This window comes from Cyclospora cayetanensis, unplaced genomic scaffold, assembly GCF_002999335.1.
Source record: "Cyclospora cayetanensis isolate NF1_C8 unplaced genomic scaffold, CcayRef3 CcayRef3_contig_86, whole genome shotgun sequence".
NCBI classification, from domain to species: domain Eukaryota; phylum Apicomplexa; class Conoidasida; order Eucoccidiorida; family Eimeriidae; genus Cyclospora; species Cyclospora cayetanensis.
Window position 1 is genome coordinate 74591 of NW_020312759.1, and position 26833 is coordinate 101423.

At 53.6% G+C, this 26833-nt stretch overlaps 4 protein-coding genes across 4 annotated transcripts; 2 read left to right on the forward strand and 2 right to left on the reverse strand.

Annotated features, from left to right (window-relative positions):
- Positions 1-3264: 3264 nt before the first annotated feature.
- On the forward strand, positions 3265-8764 carry LOC34618981 (serine/threonine-protein phosphatase 2A 56 kDa regulatory subunit epsilon isoform). Its single transcript, XM_026335917.1, has 11 exons — positions 3265-3549; positions 4083-4265; positions 4437-4522; positions 5004-5268; positions 5696-5787; positions 6171-6269; positions 6718-6846; positions 7339-7450; positions 7800-7961; positions 8169-8329; positions 8644-8764. Exons 1-11 carry the CDS (start codon positions 3271-3273, stop codon positions 8762-8764), a joined length of 1689 nt encoding a protein of 562 aa, XP_026191702.1. The 5' UTR covers positions 3265-3270.
- A 1010-nt stretch (positions 8765-9774) lies between these two features.
- Positions 9775-15784, reverse strand: LOC34618980. The gene is made up of 8 exons (XM_026335929.1): positions 15223-15784; positions 14855-14922; positions 14530-14757; positions 12527-13425; positions 12324-12449; positions 12008-12248; positions 11047-11574; positions 9775-10215 (listed from the first exon to the last, which is right to left on the reverse strand). Exons 1-8 carry the CDS (start codon positions 15782-15784, stop codon positions 9775-9777), a joined length of 3093 nt encoding a protein of 1030 aa, XP_026191714.1.
- A 6184-nt stretch (positions 15785-21968) lies between these two features.
- On the forward strand, positions 21969-22915 carry LOC113146975. Its single transcript, XM_026335918.1, has 3 exons — positions 21969-22053; positions 22457-22541; positions 22816-22915. The coding sequence occupies exons 1-3, from the start codon at positions 21969-21971 to the stop codon at positions 22913-22915; spliced, it is 270 nt and encodes an 89-aa protein (XP_026191703.1).
- Positions 22916-23762: 847 nt separating this feature from the next.
- Positions 23763-26393, reverse strand: LOC34618977. The gene is made up of 2 exons (XM_022732289.1): positions 25961-26393; positions 23763-25789 (listed from the first exon to the last, which is right to left on the reverse strand). The coding sequence occupies exons 1-2, from the start codon at positions 26391-26393 to the stop codon at positions 23763-23765; spliced, it is 2460 nt and encodes an 819-aa protein (XP_022589636.1).
- Between the last annotated feature and the right edge of the window lie 440 nt (positions 26394-26833).

The window sequence follows — 26833 nt, forward strand, 5'->3', positions numbered from 1 at the left end:
CTCTGTATTTTTCCCTCTCACTCTGGTACAACTATCGAAAATTACAGTTGGGGCTCTGAAAGCTTCAATCACTCGCTTCGAGACAGAGTTTAGCGTGACTTGTTATATCAGGAACAGCTAACTGCTGTTTGCAACAATGGTGGCAGAGTGACAAAATGCTTGCCTCACACCTTTTAGCATGTGGGTGGCCTAGCTCCTGAGGCCATTCTAGGTTAAATATCTAGGCATGCGTGCAGGGGTCCTCCCAGCAAATTAAAAGAAAAATAGCACCCGAAATACCTAGAAAATGATGCGAAGCTTCACACTCTTGAACCACCAGATAATCGGCTACAAAAGAGGAGGAAGAACACCGGGGGCTGCACTTGCTGCTCACCCTCTAATCAGTCTAGGCATTCACAGAGGTAAAAACAGTAAGCTCTGCACGCACGCACCACTTGAAAGTGTGGTCCCTGGTACTGCTGCGCAAACACTAGAACAAAGAACAATTAAATCAAGCACAAGACTAGTTCTGAATTTTAACTACGGTGAAACGCAATCGATTCAGGCAGCAACTCTCTCAGAAAGTCTTAGCCTAGACGTTCATGTGTGCTACCTTTCATTGGCGCTAATTAAGTCACCCTTCGGTGATTGCAGGAGCTAGTCGTTTTCATGAATCCTTGATCGAAGGAAGACTGAAAAGTCTGATTGTGTGTCCAATCTTGCTGCCGCATACCACGGTTACTTTCGAACTCGGCATATGCATAATGCGTGCGCGTAATGTACCACCCTTGCTGCCCTTCCTGTCCCCAGAACGCGACCTTTTCGAATTGTGGTCGCTAGTACAGCTGTCCTTAGAGCGGGAAAGCCAAAAATTTACTCAGAAAGTTTTAGTCAGGTTTCGGTGGTGAACGCCTCGTTGGGGAGATGCCAGGAGGAAGGCCCTGGGGTGGAGCCCTGATCTTCCGTGTAATAGGCTCAGTTTCCTACGAAAGGACCCCGATTCTGTCCGCGTATGATGCTTCCTTTGTGTGGATACAGAGGAACGAGCACATAAAAGTAACGAAGGATACGGCGGACAGGAGCCGTCATGACGGGTAGTGTGGCGCGTTATCCGGGCAGGCCAGGTCCATGAACGTGTCCCGCCACAACACACAAAATGGCTACATGCGCTGACAAACAAAACCTACAGAACAACACCCCGTCCCCAACAAGCAGCTTCTTTGCTTCTGTGTGAAAGATCATGAGAATAACCGCGTGCGCAGCAGCAGCCTGAGCTGTGCGCGAGGCGTACAAACACATGCAGCGCTACAGCTAATGTCTCGACAAGGACTTTTCTCCCGGAGTTTTGGCACCCAGAATTGCTCCCAAAGGATTTTTGTTCACTAGCAGGGCCCCCTTGCCTCAACAGTTGCTGCTCCGTCGAACCTGGGAAAAGCAGCGTCCAAAGGGGCTGCCGGTCCACAGGAGTTGCGCGGCGGCATGGCCAAGTGGTGCAAATTGGAGCCGCTTCCAGCCTTTTACTCACAGAGTAGGCCCTGTTTAAGGCATCACACTTCCCCGCCAAAGACAAGGAGAGGGGCACGTGCCTGCAGCGGCTGCCGCAGCGCCAGCTCTTTTGAATCATCCCCCGAGTGTGGGCAGAGAATGTGTATTTCATCGAGTAAAGAGGGCGATTGCTGCGGGATGCCGCTGATGAGGGAGTTCTTCTGGCTCTCTCTTTGGTGACTGCGTGCGCCAAGCGCCGTCCTACGTCTGTATGGCGAGCCGCTTCAGAGTGTCTCGGCTGCTGCTTCACAACCCCTGCAGGAGCGCCGTAGGTTTTTTTCCCCTCTGATTCTTATAAGCCCCCCTGAGCCGCCTCTGGCACCCCTCCTTCCTTGCTTCTCCCCCTGAGTGTCGCCAATCGAGAGTCAAGAATAAAGAATTCCAGCAGGAGCAAGGGGCCTCGTACACCTGCAGCACCACTTGCGGCCTTCGCTCGAAGCCTCTACTTCTTCGACAACACCGCGCAACGGCTGCACCCGCCCTCCTAGTCGAGCTGCCGCTGCACCAACTCCAGCAGCAGCAGCAGCAGCAGCGCCTTGTGCGCAAAACCCCCTTACTGTTCATCATCACCCCACTGGCGCGGAGGGCTTTTAGCGCGAGGCTCCAAGGCGAGACGCGGTAAGTCTCTCCAGTAGTCGCTGCCCTGTCGCATGTGCCGCTTGCCTCTTGCCTTCAACAAGTGTCTGACTCGCTCCCCTGCTCTTGGCAGACATCGGGAACAACCCGATGCAGTCCTGGTACCGAATGCCCGTGTGCATGCGTAAATCCGAGGCTCGTAGAAAAGCGTCTCCCTCTGTCTTTTCGCGTTGAAAGCCTTCCCAGAACAGTCTCGATCTTCCCGGGCTGCTAGTAGGCGTTTTCTTCTGTCACGCCTTCTAGCATAGACTCTCATATCCGTGCCTCAGCCTGCTGAGACGATGGGCGCCTCTCCATTGCCTCAAAGGCGTGCAAATTCTCCCGCCTCCTGCTCAAGAAGGGGGCGCTTTCTAACACTGTGCATGCTCCTCTGGCGTATGTATTTTTCCCGCTGGGGAAATGCAGGCTGGGGCAGGAGGCGTCCGCGGCGGAGTGGACTGCACGCGCGTCTGCCTCGCCATTGAGTCTCCCAGGTCGCCTTCGCAATCTGAAAATGAAGTGCGCTGACGCCAGCTTGTTCTTTTGCTTGGACTCCATTTTGTATTCTTGTTGCTGCTGTACCTGCTGCAAGTCTCAGTCCTGTGTTGGTGGCCGCTGTTGTCTCTCTTTCTTTCTCTCTTTTTCTCTCTTTCTTTCGCATGCCTCCCGATCGCTGCATTCATACCCTCCCTCGCCTCTCGCTATACCCGTCTCTTTGCGAAGTTGCTGATGCGTGGTGGTGCTGCTGCCGTGGAGAGAAGGGGGCGCTTATTTCACACTTTTGCACCCTTGCACCGCGCTGCTCCTTTTTTCCCCACCGATTTCTTCTCTGATCATCCTCCTCCGGAGGAGAAGGAGACTCCATAGTCGCTGTCTTGCACAGTTCAATGCATGCATTCCAGTGGCCGTGCATTTTCGCACCGCCTTAGTCTCATCCCATCCTTCCTCCCCCCATCCTTCTTTCCCCCATGCCTTTCGCGCTCGTTCTCCCCTGTCTACCGTCTGTTCCCTGTGCTGCTGCCGCCTCAACAGGGGGCTGGTGTCCTTTTCTTGCTGCGGAATCTTACTTAGTGTGTGTCACACCCTTCTGTCTGCCCGCATGCACCGTGCCTCCCCAGGTTGTTTCAGTCCATGCGCCGTCGTATTTCCTCGAGGGATAGTTTCTCTCGCAGCAGCTCGCAGCACTCGGACAAGCAGCAGCAGCAGCAGCAGGCTGATCACCACCAGCAGCCGTCGCAACAATTAGAGACGGCTCATCAGCAGCAGGAGGCAGGGGTTGCAGCAGCTCCGGGCAGTCCTGGAGCAGACAAGAGCGAGGGGGGGGGAAGCCTTGTTTATGGCGTCAGTGCAGCCACCAGACACGGCACTCGAGATCGTCTGCTGCAAGCGGACAGCCTCAAGACCAAAGATGTTGAATTTCCGCGGTGCGTCACCTTCTGTGTGCCGCTCTTGTTTACTCGACATCCATGTGTTGCATCCACTACAGACACACGCATATATACACACACACACAGACACATATATACACACACAGACACACATATACACACATATACACACACAGACACACATATACACACACAGACACATACACACACAGACGCTCTTTGTAAACACTGCTGCCGGCCTTATTATATTGGCATCAGCGCTGCTCCACCTTGTGGATTGTTTTTGGCGGGTTGAATCGGCTCTAGTGGACCCTTCCTTTACTAGTGGAGTGGGGACAGGGAGGCGTCGTCACATACGGGAGCGCTGGTGGGCAAGTTGTGTCTACCATCTCCTGCGGCTCAGTGGATAAAACATAGTGCGGTCGCGCGCCGTTCTTGTGGAGTCGAGAATGTGTTTCTTGTTGCTTGTCGTAAAGGAGGCCTTTGGTTCTGCGTGCACCCCCGCAGCAGCGCTTCTCTCTTGGATTGAGATGGGTTATTCTGTTGCATGGAGAGGCCATGATTGCTCTGGCATTTTTCTGCAGGCGCATAGTCGGCAACCCTAATCCTGGAGTGCGTGCCTTACTGCTTGGGAGGCCTCCTCAAGCGCAGCCCCCTTCGCCCTTTCCTTGTGACTTGCCGCCTCTGATGGAGGCTCCCGTCGGTGATCGGCCAGAGCTTTTTCGGAAGAAACTTGCGGTGCGGCTTCCCTCATGACTCAGCGGGCAGCTTCTACGGCTGTTGCCAGTCGAGTTCTCCTCGTTTCCCTGCGCATGACTCTGGAGCGCCAAGAAGAGATAGCGACGGCGGCAGGGTCAGGCTGATGCTGTTTTTGTGGCTGGGTGTGCATGCGCGTCTGTCTGCACGCAGGCGTGCTGCATAGTCTATGACTTCGATTCTCCTGATTTTTTGCGGGACAAGGATCTCAAGAAGCAGGCGCTCATCGAGATTGTTGAGTGAGCAGCGCCGCTGAGGGGTGCTGCCCCTGGTGTTGCTGAACGAGGACTGCATGCATGCAGTCCTCGTTCAGCAGTAGTGGTAGCAGCGTGGTGATGTTTCCTCGTGTGTTGGATGGAGAAACGAGTCCTTGCAGGCGGGTGTATCTTGGCTGCAAGTAAACCTGCGGGAGCTCGGCCGACAGGAATGGGGGTATTGCATGCATGCAAGAGGATAAGAACTTGAGACTTTGAATCTGCGCGAATCGAGAGTTATTGATTTACACGGTGCAGGCAGGCATGCGTAGAGGCTTCAAGACTCTCTCGTATTATCCCAAGAGTACAGCGTATTTATGAATAGATATACATATATCTACATGTATGTTTACAGATATGTACATATATGTATATACATATATGTATATACATATATATGTATAGGCCATGTGTATAGCTGGAGTTGCCGCGTGTATGTATGTGTGCATGTTTTGTGCGACTGCAGATATGTAAACAGCACGCGTCACTGCTTTTCAGAGCAAGTGTTGCAGGACGTCATGGACATGGTATCCGCCAACATCTTTAGACCTCTTCCGCCTTCGCAGCACCGGGGTGTTGCGCTCCTGGAACCTGAAGAGGAGGAGCCTCAGCTGGACAGCTCCTGGCCGCATATTCAAATTGTATACGAGTTTTTCCTGCGGTTTATTGTTTCCAATGACGTCAGTGCCAAACTCGCCAAGAAGTTCATTGACCAACAGTTCGTCTTGAAGGTACCTTCGCACTTAAACACTGGCGCTTACGCCTTCTGCCTGGCTCTGTCAAAATCGCTTCCTAAAGTTTCCACCGGCCGTCTGTGTATAGTAAAGCGAATTCGCTTTCCTGCTTTACACGCATCCTTCGCCTTATAAACTCCACAGGGCACTGACTGCCCGCCGTACATACTGTAGAGCAGATGTGCTGGAAACTCCCCTGCGGATCGTCCATAAAAACGAGGCCTACAAATTCCCTTTCCTCCTCCTTCTCCTCCCTTCCTGTGTGGCTTGCGTTTTCGCGGACGATGTGCGCGGTGTACTGGCACGGAAGATAATGCTTGAGAAGCAGCCACCTGACCACGCACAAGGCATTTGCATGCTCTAGCATACGAAACGCAGGGTCTCATGCTTGCTGCCTCGCCTGCTGCTTCTGTTGTGTTGCTAGTTCCTAGATCTCTTCAGCTCAGAAGATCCAAGGGAACGGGATTACTTAAAAACCATACTTCATAGAATCTACGGAAAGATCATGGCCCTCAGGTGCGTTTACATTACCACGGCGCAAGGGGGCCCCCTTTTTTCTCGGGGTAGACGCAACTCACAATGCAGCTTCTCCATGCCCCTACACCCGGAGAAGCAGAGAGGTGGCTAGCATTCTGAGCATTTTCGCGCTGCTCCTACCGTGCCTGCCTGCCTTCGATAGACTTCGGCTTAGTTTCCGACAGGAAGTTGGCTTAGTTTTGTTTATGACAGGGGTTCATCTCATCTGTCGTCCATTCCAAAAAAAAGCCTGCGGCCCTCCCCTGTGCACATCGTGCCACGCCGTGCAGCTTTGTCCTTTTCAGTTATTTTTTCTACTTCACCAGCTCGCTTTCGTCTTTCTTAGGTGCCTTTTCCAGTTTTGTCGTGTTTTTTTCACGCAGATTTTTCGTACGTAAGAGCATCCAGCAGGTCTTCCATCGCTTTGTCTATGAGCAAGAATCTCCGAACGGCATTTCTGAGCTCCTTGAAATCCTTGGAAGGTAGGACGCGCGGAGAGGCCCCTTTGAATTGCATGTACCCAACTTTATTCCCCTCATTCGCAGGATGTGTAGACATGCATACTATCCTGAGAAGTCTTTGGCCTGTATGTAGTAGTCAGTCCTCCTACGCCAATGTGCATAAAGATCATGGTGCATACTTCCTTTCGGAGCATGCAACGTATTTCGGGGTTCGAGTCCTTGTAGACGAAGGCTGTATTCCTGATACACGCACTCACCATGCATATATATATTTACATTTAGGGACTGTGTACGGGGGCTGTTTCGTAGCATCAGATCCGTTATTCTTGGCACGTCATCTGCATGGTTCCCATACGAAGAATAGGGGATTTTGAGGCCTCTGCGGTGCTTCTTTCAAGCACGTCTTTTCCCCCGTTCCTGACCAGCGCGTCTTCATCGTTTGTGGGTTGTGTGTGCCTCTTTTGCGCAGCGTCATCAACGGCTTCGCAGTCCCCCTCAAGCTGGAGCACAAGTTGTTTCTTGAGCGGGTGCTCCTGCCGCTTCACAAGGCGCGGTCTCTAGGCGCATTTCATAAACAACTGACGTATTGCATGGAGCAGTAAGGAAAGGGGCAGTTTTCTGATGCTGCTGCGGGCTGGGCTGTCCTTAGGCGGAGAGGGAGGGGGGGTGAATGCGGAAGGGAGGGCAGCAGAAAGCTTCGCCTTTTTCCAAATCCAGCGTTAATGTTTTTGAGCTCAAGAAACTAGCTCCCGATCCACCTACCACCTCTGCTTTTAAGCCAACCGAGACGCGAGACCGTCTGCTCTTTCCCAGAGGGAGTGTGGGAGGGAGTGGGGGGTCCTCTCAGTGTTCCTTTAATCTCCCTCTGCAGCAGCAGCAAAGATGGTTTCGTGGTGGTGATGTTTGTCTATTTGGAGTTTTGTGTGGATAGAGACTCTCTCTTGCCATGTGCTCGTGTGCATGGGCATGTGCACTTCATGCCCCTCTGTGCCTTCTCCCCTGCTTCGGCTGTCTGCGCGTTGCTGTGCCTTCCTGGCTTGCAAGCGTTCTGTACAGTGCAGCTGCTGCGTTGCGGCCCTTGCGATTTCAGATATGTTGCAAAGGAGAGCCGTGTGGCGGTGCCTATAATTCTCGGGATGGTGCGTTTCTGGCCTACATGCAACGCACCGAAGGTGGTGTTGTTCCTCAACGAACTCGAGCATGTAAGTGTATTGTTTATTGCCCTGCCCGCTGTCACACGCCTCATTCGTGCTGCTCCGAGCTGCATCTGTGTATGTGGACGGGGAAATGCAGGGAGTCTCATAGGGAGTCTCATGGGTTTCTGTGTGTGCTCCCCCCATGGTTTGCGCTGTGGACTGGCTTGCTGGAAACGCCAAGCTGATTCTATGAGTGCCTCGCAGTGTACCGATGCCGATAGTCAACTGCTTGCCTGAAAGCTTCGTGTGCTTGGTGCACTAGCCACTGTGTAGTAGCGCCTCTTCTAGGAAACTGGTCAGGGGAGTGTGACAGCTGCTTCTGCGCCGTTTTTGCCGCTGCGTGGGTTCTTCACAGGTGTTGCAAGAGACGCAGTTGCCGGAGTTTCAGAAGGTGATGCTCCCGCTGTTTGCCCGGCTCGCAGAGTGCATTCAGTCTCCGAACTTTTTAGTAGCAGAACGCGTTCTTTTCCTCTGGAATAATGAGAAGATTGTGAAGTTCATCAATATGAACCGGCCGGTACTATGCGAAGCACCTCAGCGGGGAGGCAGGAAAGGGGGCTAAGTGCTGGAGCATGGTCTACGGGTACTTGCGTGTTGGCGTTTTTGCACATCGTTTGGGGGGCCTTACAGCCTCGGATTCACACCCTAAAAGCGGTGTGCTGTTATCGCCGCAGCTTAGATTCGTATATGGTAGGGTGTCGTGTTTTTCTGGCTTTTTGCGCAGGAGTTGTTTCCCATTATTATCGGTGCACTTTTCCGAAGTTCCCAGCAGCACTGGAGTGTGACAGTGCACACGCTGACCTACAACGTTTCCAAACTGCTAGCCCAGGCAGACACCGCGTTGTTCGACGAGTGTTCAAACAGATTTATTGCAGAGGAGAAACGGTAAGGGCTTTTTTTCTTTATAGGGTCCTCTACTCGCCGGCGCGCTGGCGCGCATGTGATAGATCCACACGTTGCGGTTCTAGCGATATACTGGGTGGGGAACAGCTGGATCTTCATTCTCTTCATCCGCATCGGCTGCAGCCCTTCTCTAAGGCGGGCAGAGGGGTGCGGTGGACATGTGTTGCATGCAGTGCGGGGGATTCGGAAACTGAAATTTTTGTTGAGTATGCGCTGTTGCGGCCTTGTAGCTCTAATTCACTCTCGGAGCGTGTGTGTGTGTGTGTCATGGGATTGCGTTTTGCGTGGACGCGCAGCCGAAAGGAACAGGAAGAAGAGAGGGCTCAACGCTGGGCAGACTTGGAGTCTGCGGCGAAGGGGGGCTGGGTAGTGGCGACTACAGAGACGGAGGAGCAAAAGGCTGTCCCGGCTCACTGACGCCTCCAATTATTGACAGCCACGAATTCGCAGAGTGGCCTTTTCTCTGCTTGCACGCCTTCTCCTTCGTCTGTTACTCCCCCTCAGATAGGGGGCGGCATGCTGAGGGGTTTGCAGGGGAGTAGGGAGTTCCTACGGGGATAATGGGTTTTCTTTCGGCTTTGCGGGACCGTCAGGATAGGGAGTACGAGACTCTGCATATGCAAACAGTTCATTGGTTTGCACGCAGCCACATTTGTTGTTACTCTCGTCTGCCCTTCCGATTCTTCGCTTGATATTTGTTTCTCGCGTACAGAGAGGCAGATAGAGGGTGTCTGTCACACGCAAACTGCACGCCGAACCGAACAGGAAGGTGTGTTGCGCTGCGGTAGACTATTGCCCTTGTGTGCAAATAATATCGAGATTGGTGGATGCAGGTTTCGTGTAAACGCACAGATTGACCTGCGCAGTGGTGCGAAAACACACGAATCTCTAGGGTATTTTCTGCAGTGGTCAGCCTGCATCTGACTCCGTTCAGCTGTGCGTAGGAGTTGTTACAGGTGCCCTTGAACGCGGGTCGGTGGGCGTAGGCACTTGTCCCAATATGCATCGTTGCACGTGGATTAGCGCCGCTTCACTCGGCGAATTTGGGGGGAGGGGTTAGGGAGAAGCTGCTTAGAAACGGCGACTATGCTAGGAGCCTGTGTGTCTAGCTTTTTGGCAAGGGCAGGATCGGGCTATGCTGCGGATGCTGAGGGCAGTGCGTGCGCGCTCCAGCCATTATTCATTTGAGGCGGAGCCTCAAAACCCCACATTCGCCACTCGACCTTATAGAGGGAAAAAATGAGGCCGGCGAAATCGGAGCGGCTGCTTAAGAGCGAAATCGACGAGCGCCCATGAGGGGGGCCGCTGCCTGAAGGCTTCCTGAGAGAACCGAAGAAGGGCACTTTAAGTGCATGCACGCTTTCACACATGCACGTGGCAGACTGCACAGGCAACGGGAGAAGGCTTCTCAGGCCTTGAGGAGCAGCCTAGAATACCGCGTGCTGCCCCTCTAGTTGCTCCTGTAGAAGGCGCAGCAGACGATGGCGCTGCTGCAACCGAATGCCTCGTTTCAAGCGCTCTTCAGCTTCACGGAGTTTCCCCTTCCTCGTCTTGCTGCTATCACCAGTTACGGTGCGGTGCCTAAGTGTCTCTGTGGAGTCGAGCTTCACTCCGACGCCCCTACCTGCAGCAGCGGCGGCAGCCGCAGCCGAGACCTCTTCTGAATGCCTTCTGCAGTGCTGGTGGCTCTCTTCCTCCGAGTGATCACCTGCAGTTGCCTTCCTAGTATATCTGTGTGCTTGCCTCTCTTGAAGGGACGCCGTCAGCTGCATCCCCCTGCTGCAACTTCTGCTGCTGCCGTTGCTGCCATCAATCGGATGCCTGCTGCGGCGCAATCTCCCTTGGCTTTTACACCTCATACGTTCGCCCTTTTTACTTCTTCGCGTGTCACTGGATGTCTCCTTCGGCGTTCTCGCGCCTCTGCTACTGCTGCTGCTGCTGCTACTGCTGCTGCTGCTGCTGCTGCTGGGCTGCGCTCTGCGGGTTCCCCGCTGCCGACGGTGATGCATCCGGGGGAGGCGTAGCGCCGCGGCTAGCAGCTGCAGCAACTGATTGCCTACAGTTTCCTGAGTAGGTGGCTGCTGCAAGTCACTCTCATGCTGCAGAAGGCCTCTTTTATCTTTTTTACCGACTGGCGAGAGGCTAACCGCTGCAGGTCCCCGCTGCTGCTGCTGCTGCAGATGGGAATCTTGTTGATGGTGCGGAAAAAGCTGCTGCTGCTGATGGGTTTCTTGTTGATGTTGCGGAAAGAGCTGCTGCTGCTGATGGATTTCTTGTTGATGATGCGGAAAAAGCTGCTGCTGGCGTGGCTGTAGCACTCTAAGGCACCCTGCACACGCCAGAGTTGCCGAGGTGTGCAATGTAGTAGCACCACAGGAGCCATGCAGGCAGCAACAACATGCCCTGCTATTAGGAGTGCTGCTGCTGCCACCAGCTGCAAGGGGGGGCAGCAGACAGTCGTGAGTATGAAGATTGAAGGGTTGTGCCTCGTTGTTGCCGGCAGTGCGGCCGCTGTGAGCCTCGGCTGCCGCAGCTGATGCCCACAGGGGACGCTCACAACTACTGCCAAGCGGAAATTGACTGCAGGAGCAGACTGCTCGGGAGGCAGGAAGAGGCAGAGGAGGAGGAGGAAGAGGAGGAGCAGCAGCACCAGCAGCAGCAACAGCAGCAGCACCAGCAGCGGCAACAGCAGCAGCAACGCGAGTCGTTGCTGCTGAGCCATCCTCCGCTTCTCCTGGGAGGGCTGCTTCGGCTGCACAAAAGAGATCTTTCTCCGTGAGCTCTCGGATCGACCTGTTTGCTTCTCCATCAACAGAAACGTCTGGTGCCCGTTCAGATAAGACTGGACAGGCAGGATCTCGAGTTGCTGGAGCAGCACACCCTTTGGAGAGGAGAGCTTCGGCGGATGCTGCTGCTGCTTCAGCCATCACTTGCTGGCTAGCTACACGAGCATCGGAGGTGCCCGATGCTGCGCGTGGTGGTGAGCTAGCCAAAACAGCTCCATTTGTTGCAGAGACTGCGGAACCTGGCTTAGGAAGAAAGGCGATTTCTGCTGCTCCTCCTACGTGTGCTAGAGCTCGAACGTCCAGCTGTGGCTTCTCTTTTAGTGAACTTTCTGCTGCTTCAGCATCGTCCTCCGTTGCAACAGGTGCGCTTAGTGGTGCAGCTGCGGCTGCACTTGTTGCCACATCTGCTGCATCCGCTTCGATTTCTGCTGGAGCTCCTGCCGCTGCTATTGCTCCTGCCTCTGAGGCTTCCTCTGCCTTGGGAGCCGCTTGTGCAGCTTCCTTTGATACCTCTGTTATTGTGGCCTCTGGTGCATCTACTGCTGCTGCTGCTGCCTCTGATGCTTCTTCTGCCTCTGCTGGGAGGGTCGCCCCTGATACCTCTAGTAGTGCTGCTTCTGCTGCTGCCTCTACTGCTGCTACTTCTGGTGGCTCTATTAGTATTGCTGCTGCTTCGATCGCTGCTACCTCTGATGGCTCTATTACCATTGCTGCTGCTTCGCTTTGAGCTGCCTCTGATGGCTCTATTATCGTTTCTGTTACCTCGATTGCGGCTGCCTCGATCGCTGCACTCTCCGGTGCTTCAATTGCTACTGCTGCCTCTGGTGCATCTGCTGGTGTCTTACTGGTTGCTGCCTCTGCAGCTGCTTGCGACTCTTGCGTTGCTGCTGTGCCTGGGGAGGCTGATCGCTGATGCTGCTGCGCGGCTGTTGTCATAGCCACTCCCTCCACGTCTTCCGTTTGTCGCTTCGCCTTCGCCGTCCCTGTGAGCTGTTGTTGCCGCAGCGGCTGTTTCAGACGTGTAGCAGTTCCTTTTGAGGTGCTCTCCCGCGGAAGCTGCATGATGCCCTTCTCGCGCTGCAGGCGTTGTTCTGCCTGCTGCTTTTGTGGCAGCCCTTCATGCGTTGGTTCCGCTTCTTCAAGGTGTCGCGTCTGCAAATCTGCCACGTGTTCTGCTGCTGAAATCTGGCCTTCTCCATAGGGCCCAGTCCTGTGCGGCTTTGCGTGCTCGCTCCTTTGCCATGGCTGGTGCTGCTCCTGTTGACATTCCCACCTTTTTCGAAGCTGCTGCGCAATCTGGTGCCTGTGCTGCACGTCTGCATGGGGGTGTTCAGGCCTGGATAGATCGGCTGCGCGTCCTTGCTGCTCCCGTCCTCGCTGAATCCGCTGTTGCTGCGGTGACGTCTGCGCTTGGCTCACAGCCGAGTCATCCGGCGACTGCGGATAGCAGGAAGAATCGGGGGAGAGACGAAAAAGGAGACTGTCACTCAGACGAGGAGACTTTACACCCGCTGCTGCTGCGGGTGCTGCTGCCTCGCCAGTTGTTTCAGAGAGAGCAGCAACAGAAGGCCAGTCATCCTCTTCACGCGCTGTAGAAACAGCCAAAGATTCATCGTGTGGCTCGAGCCTTCTTGCTTCCTCAGGTCCCTCTGGCGACAACTGTTGCAACTGCTGCAACTGCTGCTGCGCATGCGGGATCTGCTCTTCGTCTACCCCGAATGCGTCTTCCAGCGCGCTGAGCGTCAGGCAACCTCGCCGCCTCGTCATCGGCGTCCATAAAGTCGGACTGTGATTCAGATGCTGTTGAAGCGCAAGGCATTCAGCTGCAGCAGAAGGAGAAGGCTCTCTGTGCATTTGCTCCGATCTCCGCTGTCTGCCCCGGGAGGTATATGTCTCTGAACGGTCTCGTGCAGTGCGCCGGTGTCTGCTGCTGCACGTTCGGCAGCGCGACATGCAGCAGCAGCTGCTGCTGTGGCTAGACCCGCTACTGCGTCTACTCCTGCAGCTGCTGGTACTTAAGAAGCCAAGACGTCGCTTGATGCGGGCAATAACTTTCTCCGGCGATGCCTGCAAGAGAAACTCTTCGCGGCTCCTCAAGGACGCAGATGCACGAGATCGCGTTTTGTAGCCTCTGCCCGCCGTTGCAGATAGCAGCGATCCCGACGCTGCTGCAGCTGCAAATTCTGCGCTGCTCCTACCCAACACGGGGGAGTTTACGGGCGAGAAAACATGCGTTTCCAGGTGTGGCGGGGAGGGGCTTAGGACGCCACTCGATTCCTCTTCCAGCAGAAACTGCGGCGCGCGAGCAGCCACACACAAACACACATAAACGCAACATATGCAGACGATCGCAAGATGCATGCAAACGTAACACATGCAGGCAAACGAAATACATGCAGACCAACGCAACACATGCAGACAAACGTAACACATGCATGCAAACAAAACACATACAGGCAAACGCAACACATGCAGACAAACGCAACACATACAGGCAAACGCAACACATGCAGACAAACGTAACACATACAGGCAAACGTAACACATACAGGCAAACAAAACACATGCAGACCAACGCAACACATGCAGACAAATGCAACAACACATGCAGACCAACGCAACAACACATGCAGACCAACGCAACACATACAGGCAAAAACAGCACTGCACCAACTGACAACAAAAGTTGTTCACCCTGCTTCCTTCTGTGTATATCCTGGCCCCCCTTTCCACCACGCATGCATATGGCTCAGCGCTTCGCGCGTTCGTCGAGAATGCAGCAAGGCTCTTTAAAGTACATCTGGAAAAGACTGACGCTGCTTAAAAGGGTCACTAATTATATGGGGGCCAGGGGGGGAAAGGGGTGTACCGCTGAGGAGAAGTTGAGCCACTGGCTAATTAAGGATTCCCGCTCGCCTCTGCTGCCGCTGTTGCTGCTGCTGTTTCTCCCCATGGTAGAAAAGGGAGGCCAGCAGGCATTTGACAGCTCTTCAGGCTGCTGTGACGGTGAAAACATTGCTTCCTGCGGCAGCAATATTCACAGGCAAACGCAACGCCGGCTCCAGCGGAAGATTCCCCCCTTTCTTAAACATCGCATGCTCTTCAGCACGCGTTTGCTCTTTCGCTGCCACTCTCAGCGATATCCCTCCTCCATCGCCGCTGCAACTGCAGCAACCGCAGCAGCAAATCTATTAGGCGCCTCAAGGGCACGCAGTAATGCACCGCGGAGAATCCAAACCACCCTGCAAGACAGTACCTTTTGGGGAGGCTTTCGCTGACAGAGGGAGCTTCGAGGAGCTGTCCAACTTCTGCCCCTTCTCGACGACTTCGAGCCGCAACTTCTGCTGCTGCCGCTTCTGCGAACTCCACTGCTGGCAGTGCTGTCTCGGCTGCAGCGGCTTCTTCTTCTGCCTCCACTGCGTTTGCCTTCGTTGGACGGAGCACCCCGTCGATCGCTTCTTCTGCCTCGAGTGCGAGACTTCCCCCTTCCTCCGCTGCTGCTGCTACCAGAAGGCGGCTTCCTTGTGCCGCCTCTGCGACCTTTCGAGGCTTTTCGCGTGCTGCTCCTCCTGCTGCTCCTCCGACGCACCCGTGAAGCATAGCGGTAGCTGTGCTCTGCGTTGCCTGAACGCCGTTCCCAACGGCGCATACCGCTGCTGCTGCTTTTGCTGCTAGTACTGCTATTGCTGCTGCTATTGCTGCTGCTACTGCTGCTGCTATTGCTCATCTTTGCTGCAACACGCCTGCGCACTCGCGAGAGAACTTTATTGACAAGATGCCGCGGGGTTTCTTTCTCCAAGATACCCGGATATAATACCTCCCTGCTGCTGCTGCTGCTGCTGCTAGCGCGTCTGTGTGCTGTGGAGGCCGATGCTGCCGCTCCTTCCTGCAGCAGCGTCACCCCTTGACTCGGAAGCACATGCCCAGCATCTGCCAGAGCCACTCCAATTTCTGTTCCAAGTTCTTTTCGCCTATTTCGAGGGCTGCTGCTGCTGAGGGCCTCCCCTCTTCCTCCAGGCTGCGCTCCTGCTGCTCCTGCTGCTGCTGCTGCTGCTGCTGCTAGTGCAGCGGATGCTGAAGCGGCTGCACTAGCATCCGTATTTTTAGCATTTTTCTCTGTTGCTGCTGCTGGGGGGCGCTGTGCAGGGGCCCTCCGCCCCTCTATGACGAGATCCAGCCGCACGTTGCTCTTTGCGGAGTTCTTGGATAGCGATTGCTCGAGCGACTCCTTCTGTTCTTGCTGCTGCTTTGATTGCAAGTGCTGAAGATGCTGCTGCAAGCGAGGCTGCTGAACATGCTGCTTTGATGCATTTATGCGCTGGCGTTGCGCAAAGTCGCTGCGGGCTTCGACGCGCCGTGCCGTCTGCAATGCAGCAGCAGCCTCGGTGTCGCCAAAACATTTCTTCCGCAGTCGAGCAGTCGAACTCAAGCTATTTCCGCTGCTGACTCCACAGGAGGGGAGTGTATACGATGCAGATGCAGCGGGCAGGATGTATACCGATTTAAGGTCTTTGGCGAAGCTCATGTGTTGGCGCTGCAGATGGCGGAAGGAAGCCCCTGAGCCAACAGCAGAGGCGCTGTCTGGCATTCCTATTTCGCTTTTTCGGTGCAAAGTCTGTGGCGTAAGCTCCTCATCTAAGGTTGAGGCCATGGGGTGTTTTTGGTCGGGCTGCCTTGCTGAAGTGCAGGAAGCGCCTCAGCAAGCGACTGCCTTCAGGCAGGGGGAAGGTATCCACCCGGAGGGGGCTCTTGTGCCTCCGATACTTCTCTGGATTCCCCTTCATGCAGTGTTGCTAGACCGCTTGCTTCTGCTAAAGCTGCATCAGCCGCAGAAAGGCTTTGGCTTTTGCACTAGACGATAAGATTGGGCCTACCGGGAGTGCCGGCGTGGCGGCAGCAGAAGCAAATTTAAACAGCTGCTGCTGCGATTTGATGAGCGGCGAGGAAGAGAGGCGCAGAAGACGACCTAGCGTCTCAAGGGTAGGGGGGAGGCAATGCGTTGAGGTGATGTAGCGGGAAGGGCGGTTTCCATACGCGGGCCTCCCCGTACTTGTTTACAGGAGATTAAAGCAAAGGTGGGCTCCTTAGACCCCTCCTGATCAGTAGCTCGCATGCACGTACTGCTTTTTAAGGAATAAAGGTGTGCCTCTGCGCCGCCTCCTCCCGCGTGCTGCTAGGCGTCCTAGCGCAGGAACGGGTGACCAACGCGGGAGCAGATCCAGAGGTTAGAAGTGCCAGAAGACGAGATCCAGGCTAAATGCGGCAAGGCTGAGGACTGGCAGCCAAAGAGGAGTGTGTGTTACTGCAGCCTCTGGAAGGGGGTCGAGCGGGACGGCTGGGGCCAGTGCAGGGAGCTCCGCGCATAACAGAGAAAGCGGAGAGCAGCTGCGCAGTTAAAGCTAAAAAAGATGCCCAAGCGAATGGAAACAGCAAAAAAGTCCAAAGGGTCCATCTTCTATCCATTTTCACAGGCGGATCAGGCAAACGGGGGGTCTGGCCCGACCAGTCCCACTGACTGCCGCCGACAACCGCCTCGCATTCGGGGTTTCACTGCTGGTCAGCCGACGAATCTCGAATGTGCTACTATAATCAGTGATTAAGAATAATATGAAACGTAATGCAGAGACGGCTTGATATTCCTCTGCCCCCTTCCCAAAATCATCGCATATCTCCTGAGGGCAATCTGGGAAGGCAGCGAAAATGCCACTCCAGTGAAGCGAACCCAATGAGCAATTAGCAAACGCGGAGAGCCATACAGTCGTCCTATGCCAGTCGCACTCTTTAGGGTGCATAGAAAATATTCGCTTTTAATTCAAAACAAACTAGACGAGAGCTGTAACAGAGACACCCCACAAACTCCCATGGGTCATTGTAGGATTCAGACATTTGCCGGGTGCACCCTTTTCCATCAGCTAAGGTGTTCTCTCTTCAAGTATATTGGTGAGCTGCTAGGGTCAGCATCGGTGCGCTGGCGGCTTCATAGGACAGCCTATCTTTTACAGGCAGTTTTGCCTGCCAAATTACCCTAGTTTTAATCAAGAGGAAAAGCCTAGACACTCTGCCCTTACCCATCAGAAAAGTAATCTTTCCTCCTTTATCAAGGTGACCCGGTCAAAAGAGTTAAAGAGTGGTTGCTAGAGATCTCCCATTCGCTTCTAGAAAAAAGCTGTTTCTCTGCCTTCTCACTTCCACGCAATCCTGCACACAGGCGAAAGAAGGCTATTCAGAAACTTGCCAGTAACAGTCCTTAGATCAGCCCCTACAAGTACGTAAAAGTCAGAAGCCAAGCGTGAGTGTACGCGCTTTTGATTTTAATGCTGTAAAGATATGCGTATCCTCCAAAGGATACAACACAAAGAGTCCCAAGCCACACACATGCCCTATGCAGTTTTTGCAAATCATGAGCACTATTCGAGATAACACTCAACTACGTGTAACATCAACCAAAACAGGTTTTCCGGTTGCAGGGGCTATGAATGCACCTGTTAGACGGCTGTAATACTCTGCATCATTATCATAAGCGTATGCAGCCACACGCCCTTCACCATATAGAGCTACGACCCTAGGAATCCCATGCCATGTTTGGCTGTGTTGAAAGCCCTCACAGGATGAGGAGATTGAATGGCAAGCGAATAACTTTTTGAAAAGAGCAACGAGCACAAATCAACAAGAGACCTTAAGTATAGCTTGATGTGGTGAGAAAAACCGAAGGACGGTGGCGCACTTGCGTCAACTTGAGGCCCCTAGCCAAGATCTCTGTAAAGTAGTGGCTTTCAATGCCTCATACGTGCTGACAACTTGACAAACCACAAAACCGCATAGTCTGTTCAATATTCTTCTTTCCAAATTCTTTCTTCGATGCTCCAATTTACCCCAGCCACACGTTCGAAGCAGCATTCCACACTCGTAGTGGAAACCTCGAAGATACTTGTATGGCGTTTGTATTTGCTAACGCCACAGCTGAGATGCACTGGCAGGGTAATCCAAACTTTTATTAGCCGTTCAAGACGGGCTGTACGGATGTGCTGGTGGAAAGGTTTGTAGGAGTCGAGAATAAAACAAGAGCTCCTGCAACACCTACGGCAGGTGCTTCAGCTGTTGAGGGCTAAGCAATGGTATGTGAAGATGCACAAGTGTTCAAATAACAATTCTATATATCAGATTCTATATTATGTTAGTACGACGCGGGCCAGAATCGGCAGAAAAATCGAAACAATTACGGCACGGCCTTTACCATAACGCACCAGTAAGGACGTTGCGAAGGTTCATGAGCTTGCATCTTCCTATCCAAATTTCATTCCTGGATTGCTTGAGGCTTTGATTTTTGCCTAATGTGATATGGGAAAGACCCTTGGTCACCCAGAGAGAGGGAGACGATCCGCCAGCAATGATGATTGGCAGCTGCTTTTCCACTCGTCGGGTACTTGCGGTGCGACAATGAGCGCCATTTCTGAACAACGAATACTAGTGATGTAGTAGTGGCTGCTACTCTCCCAACAGGCTACGGCTCTCCAAGCTGCCAAATTATTGATTGTTGTTAGCATCGTTTACCTAGTCCGAGCAGCGGAGTCCAGTACCGGGCGTTAAATCCGCCAGGACTATTTCTACGGGTTCCAATTTGATATGCAGACCCACAATATGGCTTTAACGACCTCACCAAAAGCTTTTATAGCTTTTAATACCCCTTAGTGGTTTGCTGCATTGGGCGCCTCCTGCAGTCTGGCATTTTAGTAAAATGTAGTAAAAGTGCCACCAGTGTGCTCGCCAACGCGTTCTCCCGACGCCTCAGCGATTCAATATTGTGAAGCGCAGCCGCTCTTGTATGTAATGATTTGCAGATTAGCAAATTTATTAAAATTGAGTGAGTCATAGGCGTTTGACACCCATGCACCCGCCACTATTGTCAAAATCTAGGTTGGCGAGCGGTTAAACGTTGCCGCGTTGAGGATGGCCTGCTGTGATTCAGAACAAAGTAGGGACTCCCTCATGCGCACATTCTGACTTCGCTTCGCAGTATCATTTTGCGTGAGGCACATGATCATGTTCTTTGGGGCCATGATGGAACTCTCATTACAATGAAGAACACTTCACAATCCTATGGAGGCCCTCGGATGCGTCCCCCGGCAGAGAAGCATGCAATTTTATGCTTAGACTGTTAGCAGCTCAAGCTCCGCGGCTATCTTTATCCCGGCGCGTTTGTAGGTCCTCCCGGCTCCTGAATATATTGCACTGACCTGATTATGGGCTCTATTGTTGATCTGCCGGATGTCAAAGGTCAGGATAGCATCTACGTCGGTGTCGACAGATCACCGAAAAAAGTCCATCGTATCCTTTGACCCAAGTCTGTCAAGGCTCAAAATATCTCTCAGCTATTCTTAGTGTATTGCTGGGGTATCGTAGCTTCATGAGCAGCGGGAGAGGGATCCGAAGCTCGGCGATGTGTTTTTGCGTGCGTTTGTGGCAACCATCACATTTAATATTGTGACAACTGAGGGACCAGCTTGAGGTATATGGACAGCCTCACGCCAAACCCCCCTTCACTGCAGTATTTTCAGCCCAATGGCCACAAAACATTAATATCGTGCCTTTTCCCTCCGTCATGTTTAGTGGCTTCATAAACCCGCAGTACGCTTGTCTATCCGGTGCCTTCCCCTCCCCTCAGCCTACGATGAGGTGACTTCCATCCGGGCCTCGACCTTGCAATCCGGGGTCAGTAACTCTCGTTAGCAGCGGAGGGGCTCAGGAAGCAGCTGGATATCGCAACCGAATGTGATAGGTCAGCTCAAGAAACAAAAACACGGAATTATGACAAGCTGCGGTCGGCTGTGAATTTTGAGGCTAGATACTTAATAATCCTTGTGGATTGGCAGGCTTTACAAGATGCGTCAGAGCTATATATATATTGGCTTGCCTTAAAACTGCAAAGCTCTCCAAAGTATTCTCTAATTTTCCACGTAGGCAGATGACCCTTGTGGAGGATGCAATTGGCCAAGGAGATGTACATGTGCTGGATTGGGAGATTATCGAGCGCCAACAGCACAGCAGACGGGCGTTTCTAGTGAACTGGAGTGGAAATCATCAACCTCAGTGGTTGATGGAGGAGCAAGTGTGGGATTCGCTACCTGAAGGAGAATCTGCGGCTTTCTAGTGCCATGGGCGGTATTTCGTGCATTCCTAGATAAATGTCTTTGTCAAGCGGGTACTCTGCCTGGATTAGATACCTTTATGCGTGGGGTTCGCTTTACAAAATACTGCTTCTGATTGCTATGATGTTCTCAACACTGTTGTTCATGGGCATTCTGAGGCTTTTTGTCCCGGCATCCTTCCTTGCGCCTCTGTTGGGGCTTTGCAATTGATTGTGCATCATTTTCCGGCTGTTTTAGCAAGCGTACATTGCTCTATGATCCACGGGGGCACTGCTAATTTAGTATTTGCTTTGATTTTTCCTACTCACTTTACTCATCCTCTGTTTTCTCGTAGCGGGGGGCCCACAGATTTCTGCGTTCAGACGAAAGTGAGCAACCGCGCCACCACACAATCATATTGGCTTGGTCCTTATTTCGCTGTTGGCTAGTGTGTGTCTTTTTTCTTGGCTGTTTCACTTTCGCGATTGGCGTACACATTTGTGTATTCTCACTTACACTGGCTGCCGCGTTTCTGGCTGCCTGTGGAACGGCACTTGTGCGGATTTTTTCCAACGTCCTGCACGCAGTTAGTATCAAAGTAAAGGTAAGGAACACGATGGCAGGCTGATCAAATGATGAAAGGAGAAAAGGTGTGGCAGGCCGTACATGCTCTGTGCAGCTAGCTGTGAATTCTTAGAGTGAACAGAGGGTGCAGCTACACGCAGCCTAGCTGTCCCCTTCCCTCATGGCATTAGCTCTGAGGGGTGCGGGCAGAAAAAGGAAGATGCTCTTTCAGGAAACACTCAATAGCTCTCTTTAAGTTTCTACTGGATCTGGAGCCAAGTGTCTCCCCACGAAGCTTTTAATGGGCTGGGACAGTGTTTATACGGAACCGCTTTTAGATTTGACCAAGTAAATGAAATGGCAACAGATTCGTAAGCAGCCCTGCAAAAGTGCTCTTTCCTTTGTCCATGCCCACATCACCCTGCAGGCTATCTGAGTGAGGGGAGAGTACCAGCTAGGACGGATGGGCTGTGCTGCACCTCCCTTGCGCTACAAGCTTTGATTCACGGCATACTGCTCCAAGCATTGTACGATCAGACAAGCCAGTTAGCTAATCATTTAGTAGTGCTTAGTTAAATACACCAGTGTAGCGTGGCCCTCTACGCCTGGCTCCTGGGTTAAATAGATAGACCCGTCAGCTGGGTCGGCTTGGAACAGCTTCAAACTGTGTGTATGTAAGTTGTAGATCCCCTAATACAGGGAGTTTTTGCTTGAATACACCTAGTGCTTGTCTGTGGTTAAAGCGTGGAGGGAGCCCGTAGCAGCTTATGCGGTGCATGCCCAGGCCGGCGGGGCTGTCTCTCCAGGGATCTGAAGTCACTGCCGGTATGTGTCGAAAAAGATTCACCACGCATCTTTATGAACTCGATAGCCTTTATGGTCAAGTATATTTGCCACCAAGGCCTACCCTTCGCCGTGAGCCTCTGACCATCGCTCGCTCGAGGAGCTTTTCGCCACTTTGCGCATTTCTTGTCGCTCTGCCGCCGATTGACGGCCCTTCCGAGCAGACAGGACCCTTTACGACCTATCCAGAACCACTTTTTCGTCTCAACCAACACAAGAGTCGGCTTCTGCTCGAGGGCTGCGATACCACGGGGACGGTCCCGTTCCATTCAACCATTGTGGACACAGCGGCATATGGCTGAAATGGCGTTAAGGAGTAAGATTTCCGAAGCCTCAGGCAGCTCGAGCAATTCTGTGGAGCCATGGCGGCTGTCTAATGCTGGACTTGGTGAGGCAGAGCCCTGAGCTCCTACCTCACTTGCGTTGCGCACTATCTCTCATAGAATGGGAAGAAACCCCGATACTTCAAGACTGTGGTTGCCGGGATCATTCTTAGCACCTGATGTTTCTTTAGAGTGTTTAATCATTGTAGTAGACTTCGTTAATACAGCCCATTCCGTGCGCTTGGGGCAGCAGATATGACACGTAAAGACTGGAACGTTGCTGGAAGGGGCTGGTCTCCTTGGAACATGCCTGTATGTATGTGTATGTATATCTGTCTGCATACATGTATGTATATTTGTTATCCATAACATTTTTGTATGTATACATGTATTTGTGCGCGCCTTACATGCCGTAGATGCTTCAGAACATGCACCGAGAGTAAATATTCTTTTGATTTCTTACTTCAGGGGCTCGTATATACTCGACAGTCTCCTGGCTCGCAGTTTCAACGGCGACCTTCGCAGCGCTGACTGTACCGAGACGCAAGGAATGGTAAGCGTCATGATCTGCCTTCAAGCACCCTGAATCTTGGATTCTATACCCTGTAATACATGAGGGCTGCATTTGGCCATGAGCCGTGTGAAGAGCAGGTTTCTAGATATCGGCTAATTTTCGACAACGGGTGGAGGGGTTGCTGTCCGTGCCTTCATTTGCCCAGACTTCGTCGGGCCGCGGCATCCTGGACGCTTGAAACACCGAAGTTGGGAGTCTGCCGTGATAGGCTATACACAAATGTATATATCTACGTGCGTATGCGTGTGGGTAGGGTGGACATCTGCCTGGACTACATGTATCTGAAGCGCCAGCAGTACCTTCCAAATGTGTATAATTCTATTTACCAGTTTCTTAAGAAGGTCCCTAAGTGACCTTGCCAGTACTATCGCTTTTCTTCGGGTGTCGGAGCTCCTAATCATGCTGTGACTTCTGCGCGACCGTCTTGAACGGCGGTCCAAGATTAAGCCCACTAGAATTTTTTTTTGGTGGGTGCAAGGCCCTTGTGTGGGCCTTTCCACTAGTGTACATATCCCGATAACCGGACCGGGAGCCTGGAATTCTTCTCGGGTAAAACGATCTTCTGCTCTACAGGCGGGTCACGGAGGATCCGGAATGCTTCAGCCGCCCACAGCATGCAACTTTGGGAGGGGCTGGATCTCTTTTAACTAGAGGCACCCTGCACATCCATCAGCTAGCTTCCTGGTAGTTCGATTAAAGGAGTGGAGTGTCTAGGCTTAAAGTGCCAGGACACTACGCTTAGGAGACGCCCTTCCCTCTTTTCGAGGAGACACATCCCCAGATCGCCGGGGAGAAGAAATAGGCGTCGCACCGCAGGGCAGTGCCGAGATTGGACTGCATTGTAGAAGTACCTGTCCTACCAAACCCGCATTGTCCAGGGGGTTGCGATGCGTAGAGTGCTAGGAGTAACGGCAGCGGGTAGGAGTGCGCTCTGCTGCAACTACAGCCGCGCCTGCGATTTGTAAAGGGCTAGACCCTTGTTGCTTAGTTTTCATACCGCCCATTTCGGCTTTAAGAAGGAGCGCAGCGTTGCTACTTTCTAGGGGTCGCGCTGCTCAGGAAATCCAATGGGAAGTGGGATACGTACAACAGCCCGTCTAATTACCTCTGCTTCCCTCCTCAAGGGTTTCACTAAACCTCGATTTCTCCCCTATGGAAGTCAGTGCGCCTCCTAGCTGGAGACTCGCTCATACTGGGACTCTACACCGGCCTGCCCAGTGCATGTAGTTCGCGGTCACAGTCCGCCACACCCTCCTCTGCTCGCCTTCCTTTCGCCCGCTCGATGTTGCAGTCCTCCAAAGAAAAGAAGACGCTGCAGGCTTGTAGAAAGCACTCTCGCGCCTGACACACCAACTTGGACCTTGTCTCCGCTTCCCATTCCGCGGAGTATATCACATTGCCACTGTGTCCTATCGCTGCCGCTGCGCGTGCTGCCTCTGGGCTATCGCCAGCAGACCACAAACCCCAGGCCTGCTCCACCTCCGCATGTGTATCTGCCTGTGCGAGAAAGAGCAGCATGCGACCCTCCGTAAGAAGATTATCTGCGTGCTGAAGGCTTTTCTGCCCGAAAAGTGTAGCGGCGTTGGCGGACAGCCGCTGGGTCACTGCGAGACCAAGGCCGTTGTAGAGGTCTACAAGGCCCCTAGAGGAGCGGCTTAGGCTCTCCGTAAGAGTCTGCAGTACCAGATTTCCAGGGTGGAGATATTTTCGAACAGTGGCAAAGTGCAGCAGTGCAGCTCTGCTTTCCTTTTGAACCTCCTCGCTGCGCCCATTGCTGCAGAGCCACGCCAGCCGGTGTGCGCTGCTGCGCAACGCTTCAGTGTGACGCAGGAGGCCCCTTAGATCTTCAGACTTGTACGCTGCCCCGCACACACAGCAGCGAATCTGTGGGGAGCTCCCGAACTTACCGCCTTTCCCCCCTGAACCTCCTAGGTCGTGGGGAAGGAGACGAAAGGAAACCGTGTCGGAGGAGGAAGAAGAGGCCGCCGCGATAGAGATTCGCTTTCTGGGAGCCTTTCCGCCAAGTAAAGGATTTTCCGGATACAGTGAAGGGGCCAAATCTGAATCGTCATTCATGCAAAGCCGTATCGTCTCCCACGCCGGGCCCGAAGGCTGCGGCACGCAGAGCACCGGCAAGCGCATGCGCGAGCTGCGCATTGCCTCATCAAGACGCCATACGCCCTCTGAGCTCTCAATGCCCTTGCCATCGACATTCTTGAGGGCCCCTCGTACAACTCCGTGCGGGGAGGCCAGAGGGCCCCTCGAGGGTGTCTCCTTTAAAGGGGATCCCCCGAGCAGCCGCTGTCGGCAGCTCTCCAGGTGCTGCAAAACATCCCCCTCTGCCGCCTGCCGCCGTTCAATGCATGCAGCACTCGAGCAAAAGACTCCCTCAAGCTGCAAATCAAAAGCCTCCGCTGGGGAAAAGGAAAGGGCCGGGAGTCCGTCTGTGGCACTCACGCCTTTGCTGCTAGCGCTTGTATGGCTGCCGCTGACGGCGCAGGAGCAGCAAAGAACACACGTGCAGTGGAAGGCGTAGGCGAGCTGCAACTTCAGCCGCCTGCTTTCTCTGGTGTCGGCTGGAGAGATGTACGAAATGCAGATCTCCTCGCCAGCCGCAATAGATCGCAACGCTATAACAGAGACCTCTAGGGGCCCCCCTCGGCCTCCAAATACCACAAGCGCGTTCGGCTGGCAGGAGTGATTGAATTTGCATACAGGCTGCCCATACAGTCCTACTGCCACTTCCCTCCCGCTGTCGCAGCACAGGCAGGACCCCGCGGAGGGGTCTGCCGACCCCCCAGAGATGTCGCTCCTTGTGATGGAGTGCACATTCGCTGAGAGGCGGTGCAGCAGTGCTGCAATCTCTGGCGCCGCGGGAACCCCATCAGGCCCTGACTGCAAACATCTTCCTCCTGCAAAAGGCCCTTTTAGAGTCTCGGAAAGATCGGGGGGCAGCAGCTGCTCAAGAAGGGCAGCAGAGGCTGCACACGATTCCAAATACGAGGAGAGGGCAGTAGAGGGGCTGCTGTTTGGCGGCGCACTGCACGCGCATTGCTTTTTAAGTTCGACTGAATCTAAAGAGTCCACTTCTGCCGCTAGTTTCTCGGGATGCGCCGCTGCTCCATGGCTGCCCGCAAACTCTTCTGCTGAATGGCCTTCGAGCAGGAGTCGCAGCAGCAGCCGCTGAGTCAGACTGGGGCCTCTGCCTGCCGAGGCTTTCCGAATATCTGGGAGAGACACAGCCGCAGCAGCACACGTGCATGTTGCATAGCTAAAGGCATGCGATTGCGGACGCGCTATAGATATGCCACCTTAGTTACGCAAGGGCCCACCCCTGACGCATCTGGCTTCGCCCCGCTGAAAAATGCGTCAAGCGAGGTGTGTGACCAAGGACTCACGGCTGAAAATCCTGCACTCCAACTTGTGCAGGGGCCAGGCGGCGCGTTGGCATTCGAGGCTGCAGTAGCAGACCGCTTTGCATGCGCCACAACGCTTCGCTGCGGTCCCACTCCGTCCATCGTGCCCTGCATACACTTTGTGGTTGTGGTCGTAAGGAGTGAGGCACCAATCGCAGGAAGTTACTGAACAGGCGCCTGCTTCTCCAGGGGGCCCCCCTGATGAGCGTTCAGACGGATCTTCCTCAGGGGCAAGGGCTGCAGGGCACTCGGGTGCAATGCGGCTGGACCAGACCAGCGGTCTCTGCTGTCTGCACAGCAGCTTTCCCGCCTTTATGAACTCCGAGGCGACAATGCCTCCGCCTCTGTTCCCACCAACATCCGAGCAGACTCTCACGGAGGGTGACAAGAAGATCTTGGGACTGCGCGAGTTCATGCTGCGTCAGTAGTCGCGGGGCTGCCAACGTGGCATCGGCGCCGCTCTCTGGGATCATAAATTGAAAAAAACTCAAGAACACGTAAAGGCAGTCTTCAACGATATCCATCTAGACGCCTGCAAGGGAAAAGACAGAAGCGTCGGCGGGGGCGAGGGCGCTCTGAGGGGGGGGGACAAACGTTCGTCGGCTTTGAGGGGCCCCAACCGAAAGATAAAATAAACGTTAAGCGCGCTTGATACAGAAGAGGTTGCCACTGAATTCCTGTATATTTCTGAAGTGTCAAGCAGTGCCGGAGCAGTAAAGGGAGAGGGACAGGTAGGAAACGGACCCGCACAAGGCCCCGTTTTGTCAGGAAGTCTTTGTAGGGCCCTGCATCGCGCAACTTCCAAAAGGAGGCCGCAGAGCAACGGACAGGTGGTAAAGGATCATGAAGTGATCT